The sequence below is a fragment of the Desarmillaria tabescens genome (genome assembly GCF_030435595.1).
Source record: "Desarmillaria tabescens strain CCBAS 213 chromosome Unknown EV420scaffold_34, whole genome shotgun sequence".
NCBI lineage: Eukaryota > Fungi > Basidiomycota > Agaricomycetes > Agaricales > Physalacriaceae > Desarmillaria > Desarmillaria tabescens.
Window position 1 is genome coordinate 461,197 of NW_026848333.1, and position 26,714 is coordinate 487,910.

The following is a 26,714-nucleotide window of genomic DNA, read 5'->3' on the forward strand; positions in this document are numbered from 1 at the left end:
CTCGCCCTGTGCAGGAGTATCAACCAGGAGATAAAGTCTGGTTGGACTCAACCAACCTTCACCTCCCCCGACCAGCAAAAAAGCTAGGCAACAAATGTGTCAGCCCCTTTGAAGTAGTCTCCAAGAAGGGGCCCTCCACATATGAATTAAAGCTACTGCCAGGGTGGAAGATCCACAACAAGTTCAACGAACGATACCTAACTCCATACGTCCCCCTGGAGTTTTCCAACCAGGAAAAACCTCTGCCACCCGAGCCAGAACTCATGGAAGGTGAAGAAGAATATGAAGTAGAAGAACTACTTCAGGACTGCGACCGTATCATCGGCCGAGGACACAGCCGGAGGACCATAATGGAATATTTGGTCAAATGGAAAGGGTACCCAGTGGAGGAAGCTACTTGGGTCAAGAGGAGCAATCTTGCCAATGCCGAAGAACTCGTCAAGGAATACGAGAACAAGGAAGACCGTGTATGGGATCACGATTTGTGACACTTGGAAAACAAAGGGGAATGTATAACCATATCATCCCCTGGCTCTTCAACCGAGAGCTCAACTTTCTTTGCAATCCCCAGCGGGAATCATACCGATCCATTATTCTCCAATGAGCAGGGCTTTTATTCATCGGACACGGATGAAGATGTCTTCGAAGATGAGTGTTCCATGTCTCCTCTAATGACTCAGACTGACCCTAGCTTCCTTCTAGAAGAACAGGGCATGTCTGCTTGGGAACAAACCAAGGACTATGAATCGGATATGGAATCCACCATTGACTCCTTCAATTGAATCCCTCTGCAGGAAGATTGATGAGGACGTTGAAGAGGCTGGCTGTGGGCACCTGTGGAATAGTGAGCGGGCTAAAAGGTGAACCTCAAAAACCCACACACACACTCACACAACTACACAAACTACAATCACCCTCGTAAGTTCTAGGGGGAGCGATTATTTCTAATGCGATCCAACTATACTTCAATATCTCGAAGATTTTCTCTTATTCTCAGCACTCTTAGCGAAGCTAAGCTTTCTCTAATGAATTCCTAAGTCTAGGAACTTTTTACAGGAAGGTTGTTCACTGGCACGACACAACCTTCAAGGCCAATTTGAGTTATAATACACAAGGGACACTGATCCCGACAGAAACAGAGGCAATACATGCTGAAACTTTAGTGAGCTCGCTAAAAGAACACCACAGGTAAGCACTGACTTAGCCCGCTTGCTACACAACTGTATGTAGGGGTTCTCCAACTAACTCCAGCAGGTTATCTCAACTCAAGAACACTTCAGAAGCGCTCGGAAACAGATTCAGAAACGGAACTTCGAACAGAACTGACATGGAACAGACTGAAACAGAATAGAACAGAACAGAACAGAACAGAACTCAGATTTCCACTTCAACACATTCTCCGAACAGACTTATCACACTTAACAGAACAGAAACAGCATCACTGATTCGTATTCACTCTGACTAAGTTCTCAAAAGTCTTATCAAAAGGGTATCTCGTATTTCTCTGAGTGAGCTCGCTAATTCTATGCACAGCTCAAAGTCACAAACTGGTCCTTTGTTACGGTACCGCCTTCAACATGTGCATGGGAACTCGGGGGCTCAAAACTTGGCCTCTACCTACTGTAACCAGCCTACTTATACTACAGGGGAATTAGAATTACAAACGTCGTGCAGTACCCAGACTCCTACATGCATAGCACATTGCCACCGCCGCCTTACTGAGCATCCGAGTTGGACTTCCCAGTTTTAGTCTCATTTCTATAGTGAGCTCGCTAAATGCATGCCAAGAGGTGCTCTCCTGGCACCCGTGGGCTTGTTCTCTAGCGACTGACAGGTCTAGGTGCCCGGAACTATCAGTCCTGGCGTATGTCGTTCAAGACTTCTTTCTTGGATTCACAGAGGCTTCTCATAGACACGGCAACAAGTGAGGCTTCTAACAATGGGACTCAGAACAATGGAACACGGGCTTGCGGACTTCGGCCAAAGCCCATTGCCCAAGTTCGTGCCGGTGATATCTGTCATCTCGCTTAAGGATTTCCCCGGATTTTCAGGTACGACACGTCACAGTTAGCGAGCGCGCTAAGTATTCTCAGTGTCACTGCAATCTTCAAGGTTTTATCTAGCTCCCACGAGTGTGCTTGTAAGTTAAAGCCTAAGGCATTGGGTATAGGGTTTGGCCTCCTCATCATGCATGCCCATCAGGTACAGTGCTGTGACTAAGTCCTGTTTAGAATCCCATTGCTTCTTATGCCATAAGTTATATTCCATATCATTGCACCGCGTAGCCTTAGTGTCGATGCGTAGTTTTAGTCCGCTCACTCACTATATCTCAGTATGCATGTAAAACATGTTAGATTGCAAAATTACATGCGTAAATAGGCTGCAGTCGCAACAACGTCTAAAGGACTGTCAGGATGACAGTCTTAGTCAGGGGGTATTATTATGATGTTACCCCTATTTTCCTTATCTTATCTTATCCTTATCTCTCAGAACCCTGGACCTGCCTATCTTATCTCTTGGACCCATGATATTCCGCCGGCACACTCCCTACCTGTTCACCTGATTGCCATCACCCCAGTTCACAGCTGCCACACCTCAGATGATCGATGACCCGCATGTGCCATCACACTTCTCTTGATGGCATCATGCTTCTTAGTAGTTGGGCGAGAGTCAACCGCCAGTCGAGGGCAGTCTGCAGGATGCAGCCTATTCAGACGGAGTCCTGTGCAGATGCAGGTGATATGTGCTCTTTACTCTCATTCGTCAGGAGTACACTTCTTTTAGTGTCCTCACTCCTCATTCGTTGAAAGGCACACTTCTCCTTGCACGTGCCCTTGTAGATACTATTCTTAGTACGAGTCTAACATGTATTTAAGCTAGCCTATGCTGTGGCCTTAGACCCCAGCTTTGGCTAAGGTTATATACTCCTAACTCTTACAAGCTCCTTGCTTTTGCTATAAAGTGATGCCTAACTCCTCGCAATCTACCAACGCCTCTCTAACACTGAATCACCGAACGCGAGTGACAGGATAGAGATCAGCCTTGGTTTAGATTAGAGTTAGTGCTTAACAGGAAGACCCATCACACCCATCCCATCCTCACACTCCAGTTGATCTGGATCAGTTGACATCATAGAGTCCATACCAGGATCCAACCACTCAACTGCAGGCTTCACACCTTTCGCTAGACAGCCAGAACTCCCAAGTGAGCATGAAGAAGAAAGGGATTTTGTGGACTTTATCTGATGTGGTGGTTCCATCGATGATCTCGTCCTGACATCATAGACCAAAGAAAACCCTGACCCCTGTACCAGAAGTTTCTACCAGTCAGCGCTCCAAGCATACCAAGACACGCTCACAGGAGTTGACAACAGTAGAGACTCAGATGGAGGATCTTACCATTCTAGGTCCCTGTCCCCAGCTTTCTCCACAACAATTTGTGCGCAGACTGCTCAACATGGAGTGGTATCAAGCCTCAGCCTCCTTCTTGGTGATATGCTAGTCATGCGTTCACACCTTGATTTTGTGATTTTGTAATAATACTAGTGCATATCTATCTCAGACTAGTCATAACTAGAGGACTATAGCAGAGGCTTCGAGCTGATAGTCAGGCCAGGAAGCTACTAGTCGAGCCAGGACTTAGGCATGATACCACTAGTGGGTCAAACCTATAAGCCAGCATGACTAGTACCTCGAATACTAGTACGAGTCAGTAAATAACGATCACTAGTAGACAAGGGTAGCTACAAGAGCATCCAACAAGAGGCAGAATACACAGATCTCATGAAAGTATAGTCACTAGTGAAACGATCTGAGCAGGAATGCCTAAGACAGGTCGACTAGTCATGTGGCAGTCTCTAATGGGACTTAGAAATAAACTAGCAAAAGAAGCAAAGCGGCCTAGATCTGACGAGTGTGATTGAGATCTATTACGATCAGCACTAGTATAGCTGGGCTCTGCCTTCGATCACGATCAAACAGCTGCTACAGGCACGAACACTGGACTCGGAGCTTATCCATGACACTAGTGGAGCACTGTTGGGCCGAGGGTGCAGAAGCGGACCACTCGCGGAGTTCCTGGGCCCACTAGTAAGCAAGAAACTACCTCTAGACCGCTTATTGCATGATCATTCACCATTTACTCGTGACTAGCCAAGAAATTCTTACCAATAATACCCCTTTATCCAGTTTATTTATACTTCGATTGTACCTTACTAGTCAGTATATAAGTAGTAGAGTAGGTGCACATGCAGGTAGGCAAGCCATCCCCACGATTGTGACCTACTAGTCAGTAACTAGTGCCCCAATTAAAGGCTTTTGTGCTTAACCTTGACAAAGCAGCAACTAGTCGCTAAGTTACCCATAGTATTGAGTGAATAGAAGTGTTTTAGAGTCCACTGTTGCGCCCTGCATAGGCTCAGAGTGTTTCGAAGTTAGTTGAAGTGAGTTTCTCGAAGTTTAAAGTATTATTCTTAGGCCAAGAGTGCCACTAGTCAAGTGTCTATCACTTGTAGGAAGCAGTATAGGGCCAAGAGAGCCACTAGTTCAAAGCAGTTTCAGTCAGAGCGAGTGCAGTAGCTCCAAACAAGTCACTATTACATTCAATTGTGTCTTAACAACCCCACTAGTGCGAGTAGTACCTTTGTATAGCTCACTAGTAACGAATAAACATCTTTATAACAACTTCCCTTGATTATTGAAGTCTGTACAGTGCTTCTATCGTACTCAAAACGCCCGAATTCAATATATTTGGTGATTTGTGTAGAGTAATAGAGGGTTTGGTGTTTGTGGTGTTCATATCCATTCACTAGCCTTTAGTCACTCACTGTTACCGAGCACATCATCAGGGGAGATGGACCCAAGAATTATGGAATCACAGAGGCAGGCATTCCAACTGCGTGATCTGCTGAAAGGAGTTCCAATCCCAATGGGACTGAGTCACCTGAGCCTTACTTGCTGCCCACTGATGAGCCTAAACTTCCATGGCAATGGCAAAAACCAAAACTCTAGAGGAGTTCATGGCAAATGGCATGTAGCAGCAATAAAGCCTTTGTTGTTGTGCGAGTGTTTCGGTGCACCTCCATGCGATGAATTCCTCAAGAATGCAAGTATACACTGCAACTTTTCAGTTAGCGAAGTAGTACCCTTAACGATCGAGTACTAGAAAATGTTGGCTGTAAGCTGGGAAAGGTCTCGATAGATGAGAAGGAATGGAATCCAGTCTAACTGGGAATACCGGCAAGCCGTTAACAAAGTGATGGCAATTAACTAGTAAAAGCCATGGGTGGAATTGGCAGAATTAATGGAAATGCCATCAAAGAGAAATACCATTTGGCAAGATAACAAATACCATGACGGCAAGGGACAAAGACTGTACTCAAGAAACTGGTGGTAAAGCGAAGAGAGACTGGCTGGCAGAAATATGATGAGAGACTAGCATGGCAAATGATGACTGAGACTGGGTGAGGCTGATACTGAAACTATACTGAGGTTAATGACAGCAAAACGAAACTTATACTGATCCTGAATCTACATGGAGACTATCCTATTCTGAAACTGACAGCAAGATAACAAATACCAAGACTGGTGATCTTATACTGAAACTGATGGCAAGATACCAAATGCTGTGACTGACGATCCTAATCTGTGTCCACATGGGGACATAACTGTACTGAGCTGAACTGGGGTGAAACAATGGCAATGTAGAAAGTGAAAGCTGGTAAAACGATGCTGGCTGGTGAAAGTGAAATGATGCTGGCAGAATAAAAGATAAAAGTGAGTTGTGGACACCAAATTCTGTGTATTGGCACAATATGAGCATACACCAATACCATTAGAAGAAAAGCCATGACAGAGAGTATGACTCAGAGTGACTATGCTGTTATTGTCTGTCTCCTAGTGAGTACAAGCAGTGATGGTGGTTGATAACATGTGTGATAACTAGTGTGTCCAGTAACTTGTCTCTAGCAACTACTACTACACTAGCTTTTATACTGCAAGTCCGGTAATAATTTTAGAATACTTGAAACAAGTCCTTAGTAAGTCCTTAGTACATAGATTGGTAAGAAATGATACAAAACACATGCTCCCAGAGTTCTAAAGTAACAGCACCCACATGGTTTTACCACATATAGACTTAGTGATCAGAAAGAATTCTGCTGACATACGGACTCTTGGGCTGCTGTGTTGCTGCAGCAAAGTACACTGAAGGTAGTACACTGAAGTAGATGCATGTGGCATTGTCTTGGTGTTGTAACAGCCTTAGTAAAACTGGTGGAAAGGTCATGGTATTAAGTCTTTTGCTGTGGAATAGGTACTTTGGTGGTGGCATTCTATTAAGTGATGCTTGATGCTGATGTCAGCAATGGCTGTGCTGAGTGATCAATGATGGTCCTAATTCCATGAGATCTGCAATCAGGTGCCTGGTGGCAATAATGAAGTGGCGCATATTGATGTGGAATACGAGTTGGGAAGGATATTTGGCAGTAAAAGTGGGTATTGCTGCAACTGCAATTATTGACTTAGTGAGAGTCTGCTAAGTGGACAAGGCATTTATTATAATGCTAAAATCTGCAAATTCTGAGTGTACAGAGCCTTGAGGCTCATCAACAGTGTACTTGAATGATATCCTAATAGCTACCAAGGACAAAACAGAATATTGCTGCTTAGTAAAGAAAGTACTATGAAGGTCGCAAAAGAACAAACTGTTTCTGAAAGCAGAAAAGTGCAAATTCGAGGTGGAAGAGACAGAATACCTAAGAGTCATCATAAGCGAGGGATCAATCAAAATGGACCCTGTTAAAATTGCAGGACTCTTAGATTGGCTGACCCCATCTAAGAAAAAAGATTTACAATCTTTCTTAGAGTTTGCCAACTTTTATCGATGGTTTATATGGCACTACAGCAAGATAGTCAAACCGCTGATGATGTTAACTGGAAAAGTAGAATGGAAGTGGGGAAAGGCACAACAGGAAACCTTCACAGCAATAAAGAAGCAAGTTGAGGAAGGTGTGATACTTGCCATATCCAATGATGAAGGAAAATTTCAAGTAGAGGTAGATGCAAGTGAAGGAGCCATAGGGGTGGTATTATCCCAAGAACAAGAAGGGAAGTGGAGGCCAGTAGTGTTCATGTCCAAATCCCTATCCACTACAGAACATAACTATGAGATTTACTTATGACAAAGAGCTCTTGGCAATAATGATTGCACTAGAAGACTGGTGACACTACTTGATGGGCACACAACAAGATTTTGAGATCTGGATGGATCATTTGAACCTTCAATATTTCCATAAACCCCAGAAGCTCAATCACAGACAAGTGCGATGGGTAACGGAACTAGCAGAGTATCAGTTCATGCTGCATCACAAGCCAGGCACTTCCAATTGCAAGGCAGATTTGCTAAGCAGGAGAGTGGATCATGAACAAGGAAAGGAGGATAACAGAGACATAGTCCTGTTAAAACTGGAGGTATTTAGGGCACTGATCATGCCCATCAAGGAGAAGATACACGCAAAGATTCGCCAAGCAACTTGCAATCCTGGACAATGGGATCAAGAGATAGCCACATCCCTTAACCATGAGAAAGGAGTCACCAAAAATAACGACCTGCTGTATTATGATGGACACATCTATGTTCCAAGGAATTGAGAGTTGCAAGGTGAGATTATCACACAGAAACATGATCATGTAACAGCAGGACACCCAGGAATCGAGAAGATGAAGGAGTTAGTTCTCCATGATTACTGGTGGCCAAAGATGAAGAGAGAAGTGGAAAAGTACATCAAAGGGTGCAAAACTTGTCAATGCACAAAGAACAATACACAGCAAAAGAAGGCACCACTACACCCCAATGAAATCCCAACCAAACCTTGGGATCACATCACAGTAGACATGATTACCAGACTCCCAGACTCACAAGGGTGCAACACAATACTAGTCATAGTGGACCAATTGTCAAAAGCAATCATCCCAGTCCCCTGTACAAAAGAGCTATCCTCCCTAGGATGAGCCAAGATTCTATGAAACAAAGTATATGTCAAATACGGAGTACTCCCCTCAAAAATCATCTCAGACCGAGGAACAGTATCCATATCCAAGTTCATGAAAGACCTATATGCTATGGTGAATATCCAAGGAAACCCCTCTATGGCCTATCACCCACAAACCAATGGACAGACAGAGCAAGCCAATCAACAAATCAACAAATACTTCAGGATGTTTGTGAACTATCAACAAGATGACTGGGTGGAGTGGTTGCCTCTGGCAGCATTTATGCATAACAATCAAAAACACTCCACCATGGGGTATTCATCATACAAGGTAAACTTTGGGAGAGACAGACAAACCATGGTCAAAAACCAGATTGTTAGCGAAGTGCCAGCAGTGGAGAAGTTTGTAACCGACATGCAGGAGACCCATAAACAGACAGCGAGAGCACTAGAGAAAGCAGTGGAAAAGATGAAAAAGGCCTATGACAAACACAAGGGAAAAGCAGTGGAGTATCAGCCCAGAGACAAAGTGTGGCTCAAGACAACCCACCTTTCACTTCCATGACCTAAGAAAAAGCTTGACAATAAATGAGTCAGCCCCTTTGAGATCATTGCAAAGAAGGGCACATCATCCTATGAGCTAAAACTACTGAAGGGATGGAAGATCCACAGTTGTTTCAATGAATCCCTATTGATGCCATACATGCCCCTGGCTTATCCTAATCAATCCCAACCAGAAAGACCACCTCCAGAGCTTATCGACAATAAAGAAGAATATGAAGTGGAGGAAATAGTGGGAGAAAGAGATCAAAAAGTGGGAAGAGGATGAAACCAAAAGACCATCACAGACTACTTGATCAAATGGAAGGGGTACCCTACCAAGGAAAACTCCTGGGTAACACAGGTGAATCTAGGAAACACAAAGAGTTTAGTCAATGAATACGAAGCCCATATCCAAGTACTCAAGTCCAGAAAGGGAGAACCTGACCCACAGATCCCAAATCCATATAATGTGCTCAATGGTTTTCAAGAACTGCCATGGGATATCATTACCTCTTTTGACTCAGACCAAGGAACAATTTACCCACCATCAAACTTTTTCAAGTCCTCCTTCTGCTCACATCCTGAACGTCTCGCTCCTGTCATAAATGCACCAGCCTCAGATGGAAAACCATACTTCCAGGTAATCAAGTACAAACTCAACACCAAGGAGCTGTGAGAGCTGGATGAATGGCTTAAAAAATGGGCTCCAACCAAGAGTGACAATTATGAGTCCTCATATTGCTCCCGAGCCTTAGAAACTCCTAACTCTGAGAAATTCACAAACTTACCAGTGGAAACAGAGGATGAGAGTGACATATAGTATCTTCAACAAGTCCACAGGATCATTCAGGATGAATGAGTCTTAAGAAGGGGGTAATGTTATGATTTGTCTTTTCTTTTTCATATCTTATCCTTCAGCACTTATCTTTATCTTATCAGTATATCTAAGTGCTAGGACAGTTCACACATTGTCAACACTTGACCTACACGTTGTCACTGCGACATACAGACTCCACACAATTCTCATTGTTTACTGCATGGTTATGGTCCAGTAGTGTACTATTATTAGCATACTCAAAGTGTATTTAAGTAGAGCCTCAGCTGGCCTAAACCCCAGCTTTGGCTAAGGTTTAATCTACCCAACTCATAGCTCCTCACTCTGTGACTATCTAAATCAGTTACCTGCTCATTAAACCTGACATTGCCTACATTGTAGTTGACCCACCAAAGTGCAAGTGGCAACTCCTTATTTGACATTGTTTGATGATTTGATGGCTAACAAATAGAGTCAACAAGTAGTACTCATTATCAACAGTAAGAACAAAGTATCTAGGTATTATATATACACATCTATTGTAAGTAAGCCTGAACAATGAAGGACAGCAGAAGAGTGCTGATAGCAGTTACTAAGATCATGATGAATAACTCTGAGCAGCTGTATTGCCTGTCCTGCTGCAAGACAGTAGTGATTTCCACCTTGGTCAGTGCTTCATCAACATGCACTTCCTTGACTGTCCCCATGGCTGCATCTACATCATTTCCCTGTGGAGAACTGGCCTCTTCATGCAAGATCTGATATGTGCCATCTGAAATGATTGACACAGGTGCAAAAGCATCAGATACAACATCACTTGTCATCAATTCTGTTGCAGTGCACATTCATCAGTGAATGGCAACAATCATTACACTTAAATCTACTCACCTTCCACAGGTGAAGACATGTCAATGATCTCCATAAATGGCAGTCCATAATGCTCACATATATCTCTACCTCTACATGCAGGATTGAATCCATACTCTGCATTCAACTCTGGTATAGCTGTTAGCACTGATGCACTCAACTGTTGTGTATGATAGATAAATTCAGCCTTGAAATTAAACTGTTCCTCTGCTTCCTTTTGTGAAATTTCCAAATCTGTGTCATAGAGCCAAGAGAGGACAGGCCAGGATATTTTGTTGGTCTGATTATTGATGATGGGAGGCCTTATTAATAATGAGAGTGTATGTGGCTCTTCTGCCATAAATGTATTACTAAGACAAAAGCAACAGTTATGCTTATCCTCTGGAATGAGGCTAATGCAAAAGGCTCCATCTAGGCATGTACATTAGCTGATTGCTGTTTCACAGCCAACATAAATCAAGATGCTCACTTATCAGATCTAGGTCCTCCTCATCATCATCTACACAATATCTGGAGTGAAGGTAGGAAGCCTGTGCAATCCATGAATATGAGATCTCAAGGCTTGAATGTGGGTAGACTGTAATATGATATGACTTTGTCCCAGGATATAATAAAGGAATAGTGTTTTCTTCCTTCAGAGGAGTAAAAGGATCCACAGTGATTGATTCACTGACAGTTAACCATTAGCAGGCCAAATATGGTCAATAAGGTGACAAACCTGTCCTTCAATGATAAACTAAATCTCTCCACAGTGCACTCATAAGAAGGCCACCACTCTATGACCCATTCATCCAATCTACTCTGGATTCTCCCAACCAAAGTCTGTCCATGCAAGGCTAATATACTACCTGGTGCATAAGGTTGACATTCCTGACTTGGATAAATGATCTGAGATTGGAAAGCATAGTCCCAGAGAATCTGATAGAGAGGCAATATATCCCTCTTCTGTAATGATGAGTAGGCCCTTATACAATAACCAATGGTAACAAAGATTTGATAGCGAAGTGCCACATAATCAATTGAGGAGCTGATTGGAAATCCTAGGAAGTAGCTTTCAGATATTGTTGCAATAACAAGTTTTCCATGTTCATTGATGTAGGTGTCAGTTTCCTAAGAGTGATTAGTATACAGAAGGTGCATTAACAGAATCTCTTACATCTGCTTTGCTTTCTGGTTTGCAAGATGGATAGTACCTTTTCAAATGATCTGAGAGTGACTTAAAGAATGAGTATTCAGGTATCCACAGAGATGTATGGTATACCTCCATATCATGAAGCTATTTATGATAGGAGGTTAGTCACACCACTCTGAACATAGGTAAAGAAGACACTTTACAAATTCAACATAGAATGGTATGATATCCTTTGCAGATATCATACTTCTCAAATATTCATAGACAGAGACTCGCATTGCACCTACCCACATGAGCGAGCTGTGGCAGATTAAAGACAGGAATGACCAGGACACTCACCATGGAATATAATTGCTGGAAGATTTAGTGACCTACATACACCAAAGACTTGGGCAATATTTGGATGCCTGCATAGACAGTCAAAAGGTCAGTGTTTAGTCAACTAGACAGATACAGAAAGCAAACTTGGGTTTGATGAAGAGATTAATATCATGATCAAGTTTCTAGAATACAAGTCATTACTAGGCATTACCACTATGGCATGATATGGGGCACTTACTTGTATTATGTCTCTGCTGTTATCAGTTGATGGCTGGTATATGCGAATTAACTTAATTTTATTACTGTTCTTGACTTCGCAGTGGCCATCCTGGTGATCATGAATGGACTGGTAATGACTAGCTGCCCAGCAATGACGCATGTCCTGGCAATGACGCATGTCCTGGCAATGGACAGCATGACACCATGGACAAAACAACTTGATGAGGTTAATATCCCCTGGAGCAAGATCTCGGACCTTCCAATAGGTTATGTTATTTGTCTTCCAAGTAGAATACAATGACAGCATACCTCTCCTTTATAATATCCATTCCTATCCTGAAGTTTCATACAGATCTGAGACATCTGCTCACTTTGAATGGCTCGCAGATTCTGTATCTCACCTACGATGTGATCAGATCGAGATTCAATGGTGGATGTGATCCGTAAACGTGACGTCTCCGTAGCCTCAGTGATTCTGGTGCTCAAATCATCTCGCACCTCAGGCATCCCTAACTGCAAGTTAGTAATACCGGAAACCTTTAGAGAACTGGTGAGTCAGATGTGTATCTATGGGCACCAGGGCCAGTGCTTACAATGTAATCCGACTTGATCTTGTTCATCCGTTGCTTGTACCCATCGATAGTATCTGAAACGCTCTTTGCCTTCAGGGCTTTGAGGAAGCGTTTAAACCGTCTTCCCTCCAGGTTATGTTGTGTGGTGTTAAGCTTCGAAAGTAAATTCTCGAGATATCTGCAAGGAATGTCCTCAATGGAGGCTAGATGGTGGGCACATATTTGCTCACGTCTGGAATTCCGCGCACACATCATGAAAATGCGTCGCACTTGCAACCCCGTGTGCCTCGATGGTTTCTTTAACGATGCACATAGTCGCCCCGATATCTTCCGCCAGTTCCTGAAGGTCGTTGTCATTCTTTCCAGCTTTCTAAAACTCTTTTTCAATGGCACGAGGTACAGCAGCGATCGACGGCACGTACCTCAATTGCCTCCAGAATAATCACTGCGCATTGCGCAGCACCTTTGACATACGGGAATGGAACCATCTCGCCTGCAGCAGCAGCAAGCTTGGCTCCCTGAATCAATTGGTCGATGTTGAAAATGCGAGGCATATCTGTGGTGGTGGTAGTGGGAAGGAAGAAAGGGCGATGCGTATGTACAGCCCCGGTCCTAATTTATATCTTGGCGTCTATCAAGACTATACAGCAGTGCCGTCATCTTGCTGTGGATCGCGTGACGGGCCTAGGAAAGATATATCTGTCGAGAAGCGCGAGCAGGATGTTCGTGCCTTGAAAAGCTTAGAAATTATTGGGTTGGAAAAGCTCGACGAAAGAAGAATCTAGCTTCGACGGATGAATCGATGATTGACAAGACAGCATGTAGGGATATACACAGCTCCTTGCCTGTGCAGAACAGCTGAGCTGAAGTATGAATAATCGACTCAGAGATGCACGAAGATCAGCGCAGGATGTATCAGGCATCACGATACCAAGCGAAGCAGATACGTGGAAAAACAGCAGACATCGTGGGTGTGGTAAGAGACGCGTAAGGGTTGGTCCAATTACAGACCACCCGCCTTTCCAGGACTCAGTTTCCAGGACGGAATTCTGGTACTTCTTTTCGTGTATGATATGGCTGTGCTGGGGCTTTTTTGATCCTCAATCATCATCGCAAGACTGGTGCTCGATGCCCCCACTACAAAGAATCTCACTCTCAACCCCCTTTGGATCAACATAGGAATACAACCATCACATCATCACATGGACCAGCCCTCTGCCAACTCGGGCTCGCTGACTTCTCTTTCTCGCTGCGCTGAAGGGTTCAATGGCATCGCTTTTTGTACTGTGATAGTGGGGCACATAGGACCTTGCTCGCATCGTCTCGTTGTGCTTCTTTCCTCAAATTACCACCTCCGTCCTCGCCACGCCATCTTCCCTTTTCTTCCTTCAGTCACAACCAGGCCATCCCACAACCACCCTCTGCTATGTCCACTCCCTTCCCACGCGCGCTTTCGGACATGTCTCTCTCCCGCGTGCATCTCCGCATGCCTCCCTCCCATGTACACGTCTTCGGGCATCTCTTTCCGCGCTCCTCTTCCCCTCGTCCACCTCACTCTGGTCCGCGCATGTCCTTCAGTGCACGCATGCCCGATGCTAGTTCCTTCACTCTGTATTCTCTGTACATATATGAATACACTCTATTTAAGTTTATCAGACCTTGTTAGCGTGAACGTCAAGGCACAAGAACGAGCTTACTGAGAGTGCAACAACCGCGAGGCTTGCGCCTATAACCCCCTCTAATGGTCTTGTTTAGAGCTTTGTACAGTCTTAGCTTCCATGGCAGAATAACAATGCCGACAGGAACCCCGCACCCAGCAAAACCTTTTTGTAAGGTTCGCAAAACTGACGTGCTTTATCGACAGCCCTGTAAATTTGCCGTGATTTTTCCCTAGTCTTCGAGACTGGCAGCGTGGCACCGCTCAAAAATTCTTCTAGTCGTATCCTACATCAGCGTAAGCTCGTTAATAACGATGGGCAGACTTACTGTTTATTAGACTGCAAACATATAGTTCATTTTCAAACTAATGTGCTCGGTCAGTACCGAGTTCAAACAATCACGACAATGGTGCATACCTAGTACATGCAGAATAAGTAATCCCGGTTTTTATAACGTATCTGCGATGTCCCTTGTCAGTAATCAAACAAGACGATCGAAAGGACCGAGCATACCTCTGGTGTTCCTAACAGAAATCCTGTGGAGTTTCAGTCAAGGTAGGGCTCGAAGAAGGTAGGCGACTAACCTCAGGTCGTCTGCTCGTTAGCACTTCCCACTAACAGCATTGTTATCTTTGCTTCACACCGTAGAGGGCTCTTGTCTTTATTATACGGATATTGCAGCTGTGAATACCGAACGAGTGGGATGTGCAAAGTTGGTCCTAAAGAGCAGCGGTCAGCAGAAAAAACCAGTTGTGATAACAAGAATAGATGAATACCTCGTGCACCTAGTCTTACCACGCTCGAGCATCTGCCAGAGATCGTTGATCCCCAAAGCAACGGAAAATGCCTCACCGAATGTCGAATAGTGACCTGCATATTTTGAGTCGAGGCGAAGGGGAGGAAACCCGGTTGGCTTACATCAGTCAACGTGTAACCATTTCGCGTGCCAGCTGCTGCGCTACCATCGTTTTACGTTCGAATGGTGTAGGGAGCCTTGTTACCAGCGGGTGGTCGAGTAAGTATATCTTGGCGAGGAGAGCTGGAAACTTGAGAAAGGGGAGACATAGCAAAATGTTGGGAACTCACCTACAATTGCCAACCTGCCACTATCCCCACTGACGATCCTTTCGAGCTCCGAATCCTTAGCATTCAAATGATGTGGAATACTTGAGATAATCGTTAGCTTGAAGAAAACGCCAAGCGTTCGGCTACAGGCTTACCTGTACGTGATAGAAAACCCCCAAGAAAAACAAAGCTGGGTAAAACGTCAGTCAGATGTGAAGGAACAAGAGAAACGGGTACGAATATGCTTACCTTTTCCTTGCTGCCCTAATGCTTAAACCCCGATGCAGCATTACCACGTCAATCTTTGAACACAATCAGGAAGAAGGGAACAAAAGTAAGCATACGAAATGAGCTCACCATGAGTTCGACACCAAGAAATCTAAAGCTAGGTCAACTTGTGCATAGTCCAAGGAACACGAAGCAAAGAACCTGCAGATTTTCAGTCAAGGCAAAGGAGGAAAAATGCGGTTGGCTTACTTCAGTCCACCCATTAATATTTCACACTGACGACCGTGATATCTTCGTTTGACGTTCAATTTCACCCCGTCTTGATCACATGAAGGTCGCGCAGCCATAGAAACAACTGATTCATGACATGCACGGATCGACTTAGGACCAACGGCATGAACAAAGGAATACAAAGTGCAATGTTAGTAACTTACTCTCCACCTGGCTATCTTCATGGCTTCGTTCTAGATTTGAACAGCGTCGACTTGTATTGTATTGACATTACAGTACTTATCGCTAAGGTAATGATTAGCTTGGAGAAAATAAAAACTTCGGCTGCGGACTTACCAGGGTGTATAACGCGACAAGGCCCCATTTTGAATGGCATAAATATCGTTAGACCTGGGTAAAGATTTAGTTAGCTATCGTTCAATAAAGGAATAAGAATAAGCCTACCTTTCTTTACTGTACTTGAGCCAGAAACCTCGACGTCGTGTTACAAGTATAGCTCGAGAAGGATACTAAACGGTGTCGGAGAATGAATGAATGTAGTCATACGGAGAAGAACCCACCATGGGCTTTATGTGATAATCTAAGGCTAGGTCAAGTAACGGTTAACCGTTGTTCAACAAAGAGGTGCTTACAAGCTTACCTCTTTGTTTGCCGTGCTAGCAGCAATGTCGCCTTTCTAGAGGCACCTATCATAGCTGCCGAGAAGCTCGACGCCGTGGAGGTGACTGTCAGGAACAGGAATCAGGAAACCGGCCCGTGTCAAAAGGAAAGTCATGTCGATCACGAGATTTGGAGTCGTAGAGCTCAATGGTGAGGGGACGGACAAGAACAGCGATGCTAGACTCACTGAATGCATGCTAAACAGTGAGAAGAACATGCTCTCGAGGATAGGAGTCAAGGCAAGAGAGAACGAAAGGGAGAGAATCGAGGAGAGGAAGAGGCGGAATGAAGAGCAGAGTCCAAGTTGCGCCTGTATGAATACCCACCCGCATGAGTCTCGGCTCCATCTAGACCAGGCAACAATAACGGCATGACGAGGCTATGCCCAGCAAATCTGGGTGTGAAATTTTGAGCGCTTTGGAAATTGGAAGATTGGGAAAATGTCAGAAGGGCTGAACGAGGTCCCCGTCGAATAACGGACTTACTGGTGCCGATATGGCATGCAAAGTTCAACCCTGATATGACTGTGATGCGGTAGCCCCTCCTTCACACCAGCCAGTGGCTGACAATGCTGACGAGACTACCGACGACCAGCGTGGTGCATATACAGGACCCGCCTTCTTCTTGTGTCATGGAGACCAGTGAAGCCGAACAGTTGTAGCACGAAGATGCGGGGCCGGCACTCCTCAAGGTTCCTGGACGGTGCTCTCTGAACACCTTCAGGCACATCCTTTGGACGTGTCGAATCGATTCTTGCCATTGCACTATTCGAGCGCGCTTCATTGACCGTGTCGTCGACAACCCAGCATAGGTAGCTAGGACTGGCATGGCGAATATTGAAGCGACGGTCACGCGTAGAGGGTCAGAGACCCTTGGTAATGGAAAAGCGGCAACTCGTTTCGCGTGTGTTATTGACGAAATGGGGGAGTATCGTGACTTGAAAGTAGCCGCTAGCCAGTAGTACTGGTGGAAACGTACTACGAGCTGGTACAGGTTTGGGCGAACGGCAATATCGAGGAAAACGGGAAAACTGAGGGTCAGGAGGAAGGCTTGAGGAGCAAGAGAGTTGAAGATTATCCTCATTGCAGCATTCAGTTCAGGAGCACTAGAAGAGGCGTCAGAATCGGCCAAGAGGCGCAGAACGTATAGCGCACCTAACGAAATTAAACTCCATGGCATATATTTCCAGGGTTAACAACCGCGACCTTGTCCTATGCTCGGTTACGTTGTCCTCGTTACTGTCTCCAACATCGATTTCGGGACACTTGGGGTGTTATCTAAATTGTATATGCCATTCACAGGCCAGCCGCTACTAGAACACGGTGAAATGGAGGCCGATCTGAATGCTGGAATCACGTACGAGGGCGAAAGGCATTCGGTTGTATCCCATGGCACTTGGCATAGAAATCCGGTAAATCATAGCGAGTGTCCCAGTCATTGCCGAGCCCTGCATGTCCCAGCACAAAACGTCGAGCGAAATACTACAGAACCTAGAGTCAGAAGCATCCTTACGTCCAGCATGAAACATGCACCATACATCCCAAATTGTCCCACGTACCCCACTACCACGGTACAAGAAGCAATACCAATCCTTCAACGCGGCGAGAACGAGAAGCTAGCGAGCCCGAATTGCTGAAGGGCTGGTCGGTGTCACGGTTGGTTGTATTCTCCTATACTGATGAAACATTGAAAGAGGTTGGGAGTAAGATTCTTCGTGACACAGGTGTGAAGTCACAACGAGGGCGTCGAGGAGCAAGGATGTAGTCGTGGTGATGGTGGTCGAGGATCGAACAGCATAGCCACATCGTCTCCACACGAACTTACATCTATTTTTAACAACACCACGCACTACACGTGTGATCTCAGATCTGCGATACCTATCGAACTCCGCTTGCCAACGTTGGTATCCTTCAGTGTAACCACCACTGTGGCAGCAACTCTATATGGAGTGCGGTAGACCGACCTGAGTTCGCGAAAGTATGAGGGATAATATATAACATTTTGACCCAAAATGAGTCGGAAAAGCCGACATATTTTTGCTGTGGTAACGATTCTGTCGAATTTCATCCAGTGGCAGGTGACTAAAATGCTATAGAAAAGATTGGAATATAGGAGCGTGTACTGGCGGTGATAATCAGTGATAAATCACTATCCCAAAGCGGGTTAGTTGGACTTGCACAGCCACATCCTAGTTGGTTTCCTTCCATCGATCATCCATCTAATTTCGATCTCTACCAATATCTTGTCAGTTTACGCTGAACAGGAATAGACCAGTATCGTGTTCAAATTATTTTTGGCGCTTGATCATACCATCCCGAGGCACATTGTTTGAGTATCCTCAATCTTGCAATTTTCACCGTAAGCTTCCTTGAGCGACCTTCATTCGACTTCTGACCACTACTCTCAGCTCTGTTCCTACGCTATCCAGACTTCAGAACGATCGCCGAAATGCCGCCCTACATAACACTCTGCGACAACTGCGGCCACTCGCTAGATACTCACGTTTCTTCCCTCCATTTCGATACCGATGCGTATCTTTGCTGCGGCGCACAGATCAGCGAATCAGAGGCAGATATCTGCTCCAGCACCATCTCCAGCTGGCAGACAAAACTTGCCAAATGTGACGTCGAAATTCTTCAGTTGAAAACCGCCTTGGAAAAGCTTGAAGACGTTCGACAATCTCTCGCTGATCGTATCCAAAGATCCAGAACCCTACTTGCTCCTATCCGTACAATTCCCCGAGACATACTCCAAATCATATTTGAGTGCGCTTGTCTCTCTATCTCGTACAACCCATTTACCGAGTGTGGCGAAATGCCGCTTATATTCGCAACCCCGAATTACCTATCCTCTGTCTGCGCATACTGGCACGACATCTGTGTATCCCTCTCTCAACTGTGGACATCCACATTCATTCATGCTGGTCATGATACCTCTCCATCATACTTCAACGACCTCTTAGCTCGACGCGAAAAGTGGTCTGGGAAGCCTCTGTTAAACCTCCAGGTTTCTTCTGCAACCCATAATATCCTCCAGGAGGCCCGGGGCAATAATATTTTTGACTCCTTATTTCACCTCCACAATTCCATGGATCAATTGTATCTACACCGCATCTCCATCGATTTCAATAATAGCACCCTTGCGCAAGCGTTTCACGCGACTCCGGGCTTGGAACTTCCTGAACTGGAATATCTTGATCTCTCCGGCCATTCCTTGTCACCTTCTTATTGCCCTCATGGCCAACTTATCAATCTGTTTTCGCGCACTCCAAAATTGCATACTCTTAAACTCGCCCTGCGCGGTTTGAGGCGTACGCCTTTCCGTTTACAACGCAACCAGATCGTCGACATTCACCTTGCAGACTACATGCATTACCTATCATTTCCAGACGGCTTTCCTAACACCACAACTGCTACGCTACAAAGATGCCGGATGGCTTTTCGTGATATCATCAATACACCCCTCCGCAAACTTATTCTCCATGATTCGGCCATAGAATGGTCATCACAATTCTCACCAGGCGATTCTCCCAGAGGGATGAAAATACCACAGCTCATTTCTCTAGAGCTCATTGAATCTGAGCCTTTAGATCCAAATGGATACACCCTCATCCTTGAAAATATCCCCGATCTCACTCACTCCCCCGATTTCACAGAGCTTATTCTTACCACATTTTACATCACCTGTACCGCTTTACTCTCCCTCCTTCGAACCGTTCCAAGCCTCAGACGATTATCCATCGTCGAACGGACCAACACGGAGCTCATCACTCCGAAGTTTATTGAAGAACTTGATACTCCGGGGGTACTGCAGTATATGGAACATTTGCAACTCGTCTGGTCAGGCGATGTTGACGAGGGCGCCGTGATGGATGTGATCGAAAGGCGAGCGACAGTTCTGGAGTCTGTTGTTATAGGTATTCGACATGGAGGCGAGCTCGAGGCGAACACACTTTCTCGGGTCAATGGTCTGAGGAAGCGTGGTATGAAGATATCGCTTTGGTAAATGGCAACTTACGAGAAGGAAAAGTGTTCGAGAGTGATCACGGCTAGACTCGAACTAGTATACCTAGGGGTGAAGTTGCCGGCAAGCAGGAAAACGACGTCAGATTGGCCACGACGGCTATCTGTGTCCTTGCTTGCTTTCTGTTTATGTACGTGTCATCTGATGCTTTCCCTCAGTAGCGTAGGCAATGTAGATGTGTTTTTTTGTCGATTTCGTGAGCCGTTCCGTTTACGTTTCGTGATCATGCTTAGTCGTGAAGTGATCGCACATTTCTGGCATTAGTATACGGACGGTCCAGATTGACACCGCATGCGCATCGTCTTTAAAAGTCCTCATGCTGTAAACTACGAGCTAAGCCTGACTTGCCACTGTTGGACAGAAGCAGGATCTGCACGCCCTTGAGAATAGGTAACACATAAAGGAGATTGTCCGTCACCGTAATCAGCGAGCTCAGTGGGATGACGTTGTCCGGCTTTCCTGAAGATGCATGTCCATTTCTCCGAGGGACAATATTGATCTGTACGAAACGGAAACCCAGCTTCGGTGCAAAGACCAAGTTCTTTGAAAATATATTCTTTCAGGCCAACTACAGTACACGACTACATTATGTGCTGTGATCAGGGTGCAGATTATACAACAGCGTCCCAAACCCAGGCGTATCAGCCGTCCTGTAATCGCAATCAATCATCAGCTCCGATCTGCTTGCAAAATGTAATATAAACTTACCCTTGCTCTGGCCGACTTGCCATCACACCTGTAGCATCATCAGTACGACTCGATCACGATACCAGGAGAAGCAACCGACTTCAAGCCCCATCTCTACGACATACTTCGCGTACGGTAACTCGAAGATACCATCTTGCACTCCGCGCGAAACATTGGAAATCTCAATCCACGGCCCATTCACCAAAACCGCTTGACAGCGCACTCAGCTGGGGTCGTACGGAACGTTATCGTCTCCCATATTATACCGAGCCAGGTATTCGTACCCTACATTCGTCAGCACGCATCGAGAACTTGAAGAGAAGAACAGCCATACCTTTCAGAAGAAGGATATCTACTGGCATGTTCCAAACTAAGTTCTTGGAAGCCTTGGTTTTCAATTATCTGTACTACAGCTATTAATGAACTGATATTGTGAGTTCAGTACAAAACGGCGTGATCGCATTGAGTTCACGTTGAGCACTTGTTCATAGTACTGCCCTTTCCAAGGCCTTCCTAAAGATAGTAATGAGATCTTGGAACTGTTTCATGGCGGTAAGAAAAACACACCGAGGCGGCCCAACAAACACCAATGTTTACACATACAGCCAGCTCACGGACCAGGATCGATGAAGGCTATGTCATCAAGAAAGAGGACGGCCCTCCGCTGGCATTTTTCTTCCCTGTTTCAAGCACTCCTGAACAATCGTTGTTCGATCCACGTCATCGAATTGAGTGGAGAAAATCTGTGAAATGTCGGTGGGCGGGGTCGAGCTCATAGAAGCCGTCTTGTTCGCGAGATATCTGCAGAGGAAACAGGTCAAGTTTTACGATACACACATCCTACGAAAGAACAGACCTGATACCCCAAATCCGCGATGATTCTGCGCTGCTCTCGAGGCCAAGGTATAAATCTTGGCGATAGACACGAGAGTAGACAAAAATATTGGTTCGTTACGGAAAGCAGAAGGCAGGAAGAGGAAAGCCGGGACCAGAAAAAGAGGGGAGTCACGTCGATGATGGTAGTAGGAAGCACAGAGCCTGCGACCGGGTGATCGGACCGACACGTCTTCTAACCCCTCTCATTAATGCGTGTCGCACTATCTTCTCAAATTGAACGTCGAATACGATGGAATGCAGGAAACACACACGTGTCCGCCGCTTGGATGAACTCAAAATTAGCCAACTCAGAGGTTTCTTGTTCACAGCATTGTACGAGACGGTAGAGCCTACACACAACAAATCACAATGTTAACTCGTATGTGTATATGCATTCCCGCGGTCTTCTCTACCAGAGGGTTATTATTGTACCCCGTTTTCGAAGAGCATAGACTTTAGCCAACGTATCCCGTCTGAGCGTGCCTCCCATCCTCACACCTATAACAACAGACTCGAACGCCCGATGCTCAACCATACCCATAACAGCGGCCTCATTCACGCTGTCTGACCAGACAAGCTGCAAATGCCGTAACTCTGGAAGCATCCCTGGATCATAAAGCCCTTGTATGAAATTGGGAGTAATGAGACGCATCTGGACCTTGTTTTGCTCCACGATGGATAACCTCAAGAGGTTCGGCGCCATGCGAAGGATGGGAAGCGCATCAGTGGAGAGGAAATCAACAGTGGTGAGCGTGAGCTCTGTGAGAGACTGGGAGACGCGTTGTACGAGGTTGCGAAATACGTCTGCCTTGTAAGCGTTACGGTACACTTCGTGATCAGTGTTGACCAGCTCGAGGGAAGTGAGGTACGGGATCGTCGTTTGTGAAATATGATCTCTGACATGATTATCTAGCAGCACATCTTCTAGAAGCAGCTTCCGGAAGGGAAGGTCGCCTGTATTGAGCAAATCAAGATTACAGCGATGAAAAGTAGCTGTGGTAACATTGGGGAACCTCTTGTGGCGCTCCAAAGCGTCGATGTTCCGCGATCGAAAACCGGAATAATGGATCGTTGTGATCTGTTCGTCCGGCAACCGGAAATGCACGATATCGGAGAAATTGCCCAAAGACAGAGTATGGAATTTCGGAGCATGCGCAAATATACCGATGACAACCTCGTTAGGGAATGCTTCCAAACATCCGGAGAGCTCGAGATGTTCCAGTTCCGGAAATTCAATGCGGCTTTCGTCTAGCACTATATTATTGAACTTGAAATTCAACTCTAGGGAGATGTTCTTCAGGCGGCGCAAATTAATCGTACTGTTGCCGAAGCCGAAGAACAAGGAATTCAAGAAGTGATAGTGGCTCCACAAAACGTTAAGATATAGGTGCGGAGCTGTGTACTGTGCTGATACATCAAGGGATAATGGGAGCTGGCAAGAACGCTCTTCGGCCAATTTTGACAGGTTTTTGAAACAAGGTAATAGGTCTGAGTTGTTGGCGTTGGCGAATATAGATGTCCAAAGTTGAGGTAAAGAGAGACATATGTCACGCCAATATGCACAGACAGCGGAGAGGCGAAATGGTCCTTTGGATGCGACTCGCCTCTCATTGTGCCCGTCATAGAACGGTAGGGAAATGCGGACATATTCGAATATGATGGAAAGGACCTCCAGGGGCAGCATTCGAATGGGTGCAACAAGAGATCGGACTTTCCTAACCGACTTCCTGATCAACTGGCGCCCAGCTTCGAGATTCTCCACGATACACTTCAAGTTGGATATGTGCGAATTGTACTGGGATAACTTCTTTCGTAGTTCTGAGAGAGTTTTCGAATACGCTTCTTCTTCCAATTTAGGAACGATCTGTGCTCCGGATCGTAGATATGCATCGACATCGAGAGGAAGAGAAGAAACTTTGGTATTAAACGAGTGGCCGCAGTTGCTACAAAGTGTGATGGAGGCTTGAATTTGGGCCATGGGAGTTGTAAGGGGGGAATGTGTGTTTGAGAGCGTTCTCGAGGTCTCAGGAGATGAAACACGAATAAATAAGTGTAAAGCAAATGGCAGACTTGCGGCAGACTGAGACTTGAGCGTTTCGCTCTGGGAAAAGGTGGTGTGACACTGGTGTTTTGGGAAAGAGCTCGTGAACATACGGTACGTACGAGCCAGTATTTGGTCAGTATATGTCACACGGATGTCGCCTCCGGATGGATGACTTGCTCTGGCCAAATTTCCATCACACCCTTGGTCACCCATTGAACTATGGTATCATCAGCACGACCCTCCCACGATACCAGGAGAAGAAACCGACCTTCAAGCCCCACGTACGGCAACTGGAGAATACCGTCTTTCACTCCACACGAAGCATTCGAAATTTCGGACTACGGCCCGTTCACGAAACAGCTTGACAGCGAGCCCAGCTAGGGTCGTACGGGACACTTTTGTCTCCCGTACTATACCGAGCCAAGTATTCCTACCCTACACTCATCAGTACGCGTCGAGAAGAGAGAAACGGAGATACCTTTCAGAAGAAGGTTGTCCACCACATTCCACACCTATGGGAAGCCTTGTTTCTGGCTTATCTGTACCACAGTCGTTAGCGAAGCGACTTCACCTTGACAATACTTGCTTACCACGCCGTGCCAGCCACTTGACTATGCCTATGCAGGGGTAGTTCTGTATCATATCCATTGCACTTCGAGGGGACATCAGAGAGGACAAAGTAATGGGAGTTGATCAGCATACCAATTACATTACACGGTATGGACGTCAGCAAACGTAGTACTGCACGACTAAGACACGAGGTGCGTCAGTTCGTCTGCCTCCGGAAACAGGGGAACATACCAGCAACACCGTAGCTCGCCTGTCCAACTGGAAAGACGGTGTGAAAAATCTAAAGAACCTTACCATAACCCCATCGTATTCATTGGTCTCAGATATCGCAGAAACTCCGCCGCCTACATCTATGTCAGTAACCCTTGACGACAATGAAAACGATGGGCGCATAAATTGACTAACAGCTGCCCCTGAAGACCAGGAGCAAGTTAAGAATCCGTCCTGTTTACAGCAGTGGGAACGCTAGTCCACCTAGTGAGTATCTCAATTCCTTTCTGTGTGTGTGCCTCATCGTTGGTGATTCCCCGCATCAGCGCGTTCTGGAAGCAGTCCAGTTAGCCGCAGAGAATAGAAACTCCATCGACGTCAGCCTACATAGTACACTCCCTGAGCATCTGAATTTCCGTTAGCAACTGATTAGAGGAGTTAAAACATTACCACCCACCTTTCTGCCACCACGTCCAAGACAACGAGCTCGGCGACCCACACTCGACATACGAAGCTGGAGCAGCTATCGTATAATCGGATTGGGCAAAATTGATTTGCAGAAAAGTTGGCAAACGCAGAGACCCATGGCTCGGTAGGCTCTTCGAAGACGCCCACGGCCTTGCCCCGGCTTCGACTACATGAATCTTTCTCCTATACATATTCTTCCATCGCAAATATTCTCTATGGTCATCTTCAGCATGGAGAAATATCGAATTATGTTAATGTAGATATCACATACAGGAGCAGAACGCTTCCAAGGAGTTCAAACATCAGAGCAAATTTTCTGCAGAAGAAAATAGATAAGCTTACACGTTAGTATGTGCATCCAAGGAATCAAAACACGTCGTACCAATGCCCAACCCTAGGTTTACATCGTTCAAGTGAAGAAGTATGTATCAAGCATGATTATTTCGGCAACGACCAGTGGAAAACAGCAAGTCCTGGAAGCTGACGCATCATATCCTATCATAGTGACGGAGATGAGGATAAAAGAGTCGTACAAGCAAATGCAAGAGATAGATTTGGACGACGACAGTCAAGGAAAGAAGAAGAGATAGCGAGTCCCAAAAGGGCAGTTAGAGCTCGCCGACTCGGACCGGTGTACCGTTCTCGCCCTCTTACCCCCATCATCCTCACTGACAGTGAAAATCCCGTCGCGATTTTCACCTGGAACATATATCTAAGTCAGCGGAATCACTCGCTTTTACTTCTTCAATACTTACGTGTCACTATCCAAATAGCTCGACACCAACAGCAACGACAACATATTCTGATATATCCAGCTTCGCGGTGTTCTTGGACCAGGCTTATCCTCAGCGAATGGAATCTGGTAATGCTCTGGCATGGACGGCAGAGTTGTGAATATTGTCTCTTCACACAGGATTTAACCCGTGGCCATTGGTTTTACGCATCACGGAACACGTTCGATGGTTAGTTGAGTGGGAGGGGCATGGAAAGGTAGCAGGTATACGATGTTAGGGTCGGAAGATAAACACGATACCGTCTACCTAGCTTGTGAGTAATTTTTTTCTCTCATTTATGCTATTTTATTACCTGGTTAATCTAACAGCTAGTTACTTCACTGTTATCTTAAGATATACGCCGCCAACCATTACCAGAAGAGCTGCTTCCGGATGACCTTCAGATTCAAACGCTCCTCATACCTCAAATTCCGGGACGCAATCTCCATGCACCGCATAGCAGACGTCACCCCACCTCCGCTCACAAGGGATACTCGCTTTCCTCGACAACCTCAAGTATACGTGCTTGATCTGCTCTCCGTAACCCGTACCCCTTCGTCCTGCGTTCCATCACTGCAGAGAGGCTTCAGGCTCCAAAGATTATTGTTATGGTCTGGCCGAGGCAATATCATTCGCAGACATCACCTACGACTGAGGGTATCAAGCGAGAATATGGGTTTGAGAGATGTCGAAAGAGGCCAGATACGATACTCCGCAGCCATTAACTTGTCGTACAGCCGGAGACCGTCGAGTTATCGAGAAT

At 45.6% G+C, this 26,714-nt stretch overlaps 4 protein-coding genes across 4 annotated transcripts; 1 reads left to right on the forward strand and 3 right to left on the reverse strand.

Annotated features, from left to right (window-relative positions):
- Positions 1–9,834: 9,834 nt before the first annotated feature.
- EV420DRAFT_1561728 (uncharacterized protein) lies at positions 9,835–13,094 on the reverse strand. Its single transcript, XM_060473873.1, has 13 exons — positions 12,881–13,094; positions 12,689–12,828; positions 12,480–12,636; positions 12,196–12,423; positions 11,906–12,142; positions 11,812–11,849; positions 11,686–11,753; positions 11,550–11,629; positions 11,371–11,490; positions 10,933–11,324; positions 10,684–10,883; positions 10,236–10,625; positions 9,835–10,176 (listed from the first exon to the last, which is right to left on the reverse strand). Exons 1-13 carry the CDS (start codon positions 13,010–13,012, stop codon positions 9,884–9,886), a joined length of 2,475 nt encoding a protein of 824 aa, XP_060327592.1. The 5' UTR covers positions 13,013–13,094; the 3' UTR covers positions 9,835–9,883.
- A 709-nt stretch (positions 13,095–13,803) lies between these two features.
- Positions 13,804–17,738, reverse strand: EV420DRAFT_1482647 (uncharacterized protein; the record flags this gene model as incomplete). Its single annotated transcript, XM_060469915.1, has 21 exons — positions 13,804–14,076; positions 14,156–14,184; positions 14,308–14,402; positions 14,445–14,455; positions 14,502–14,533; positions 14,630–14,652; positions 14,760–14,835; positions 14,912–14,986; positions 15,203–15,282; positions 15,337–15,371; positions 15,431–15,445; positions 15,539–15,560; positions 15,659–15,728; positions 15,844–15,893; positions 15,977–16,030; positions 16,085–16,149; positions 16,281–16,316; positions 16,488–16,679; positions 16,853–17,405; positions 17,455–17,564; positions 17,661–17,738. 21 exons carry the CDS (start codon positions 17,736–17,738, stop codon positions 13,804–13,806), a joined length of 1,974 nt encoding a protein of 657 aa, XP_060327593.1.
- A 742-nt stretch (positions 17,739–18,480) lies between these two features.
- On the forward strand, positions 18,481–20,516 carry EV420DRAFT_1312172 (uncharacterized protein). The gene is made up of 2 exons (XM_060468590.1): positions 18,481–18,658; positions 18,708–20,516. Exon 2 carries the CDS (start codon positions 18,749–18,751, stop codon positions 20,303–20,305), a length of 1,557 nt encoding a protein of 518 aa, XP_060327594.1. The 5' UTR covers positions 18,481–18,658; positions 18,708–18,748; the 3' UTR covers positions 20,306–20,516.
- Positions 20,517–22,206: 1,690 nt separating this feature from the next.
- Positions 22,207–24,530, reverse strand: EV420DRAFT_729818 (uncharacterized protein). Its single transcript, XM_060483243.1, has 4 exons — positions 24,521–24,530; positions 24,409–24,469; positions 24,199–24,360; positions 22,207–24,147 (listed from the first exon to the last, which is right to left on the reverse strand). Exon 4 carries the CDS (start codon positions 24,141–24,143, stop codon positions 22,296–22,298), a length of 1,848 nt encoding a protein of 615 aa, XP_060327595.1. The 5' UTR covers positions 24,144–24,147; positions 24,199–24,360; positions 24,409–24,469; positions 24,521–24,530; the 3' UTR covers positions 22,207–22,295.
- Positions 24,531–26,714: the final 2,184 nt, after the last annotated feature.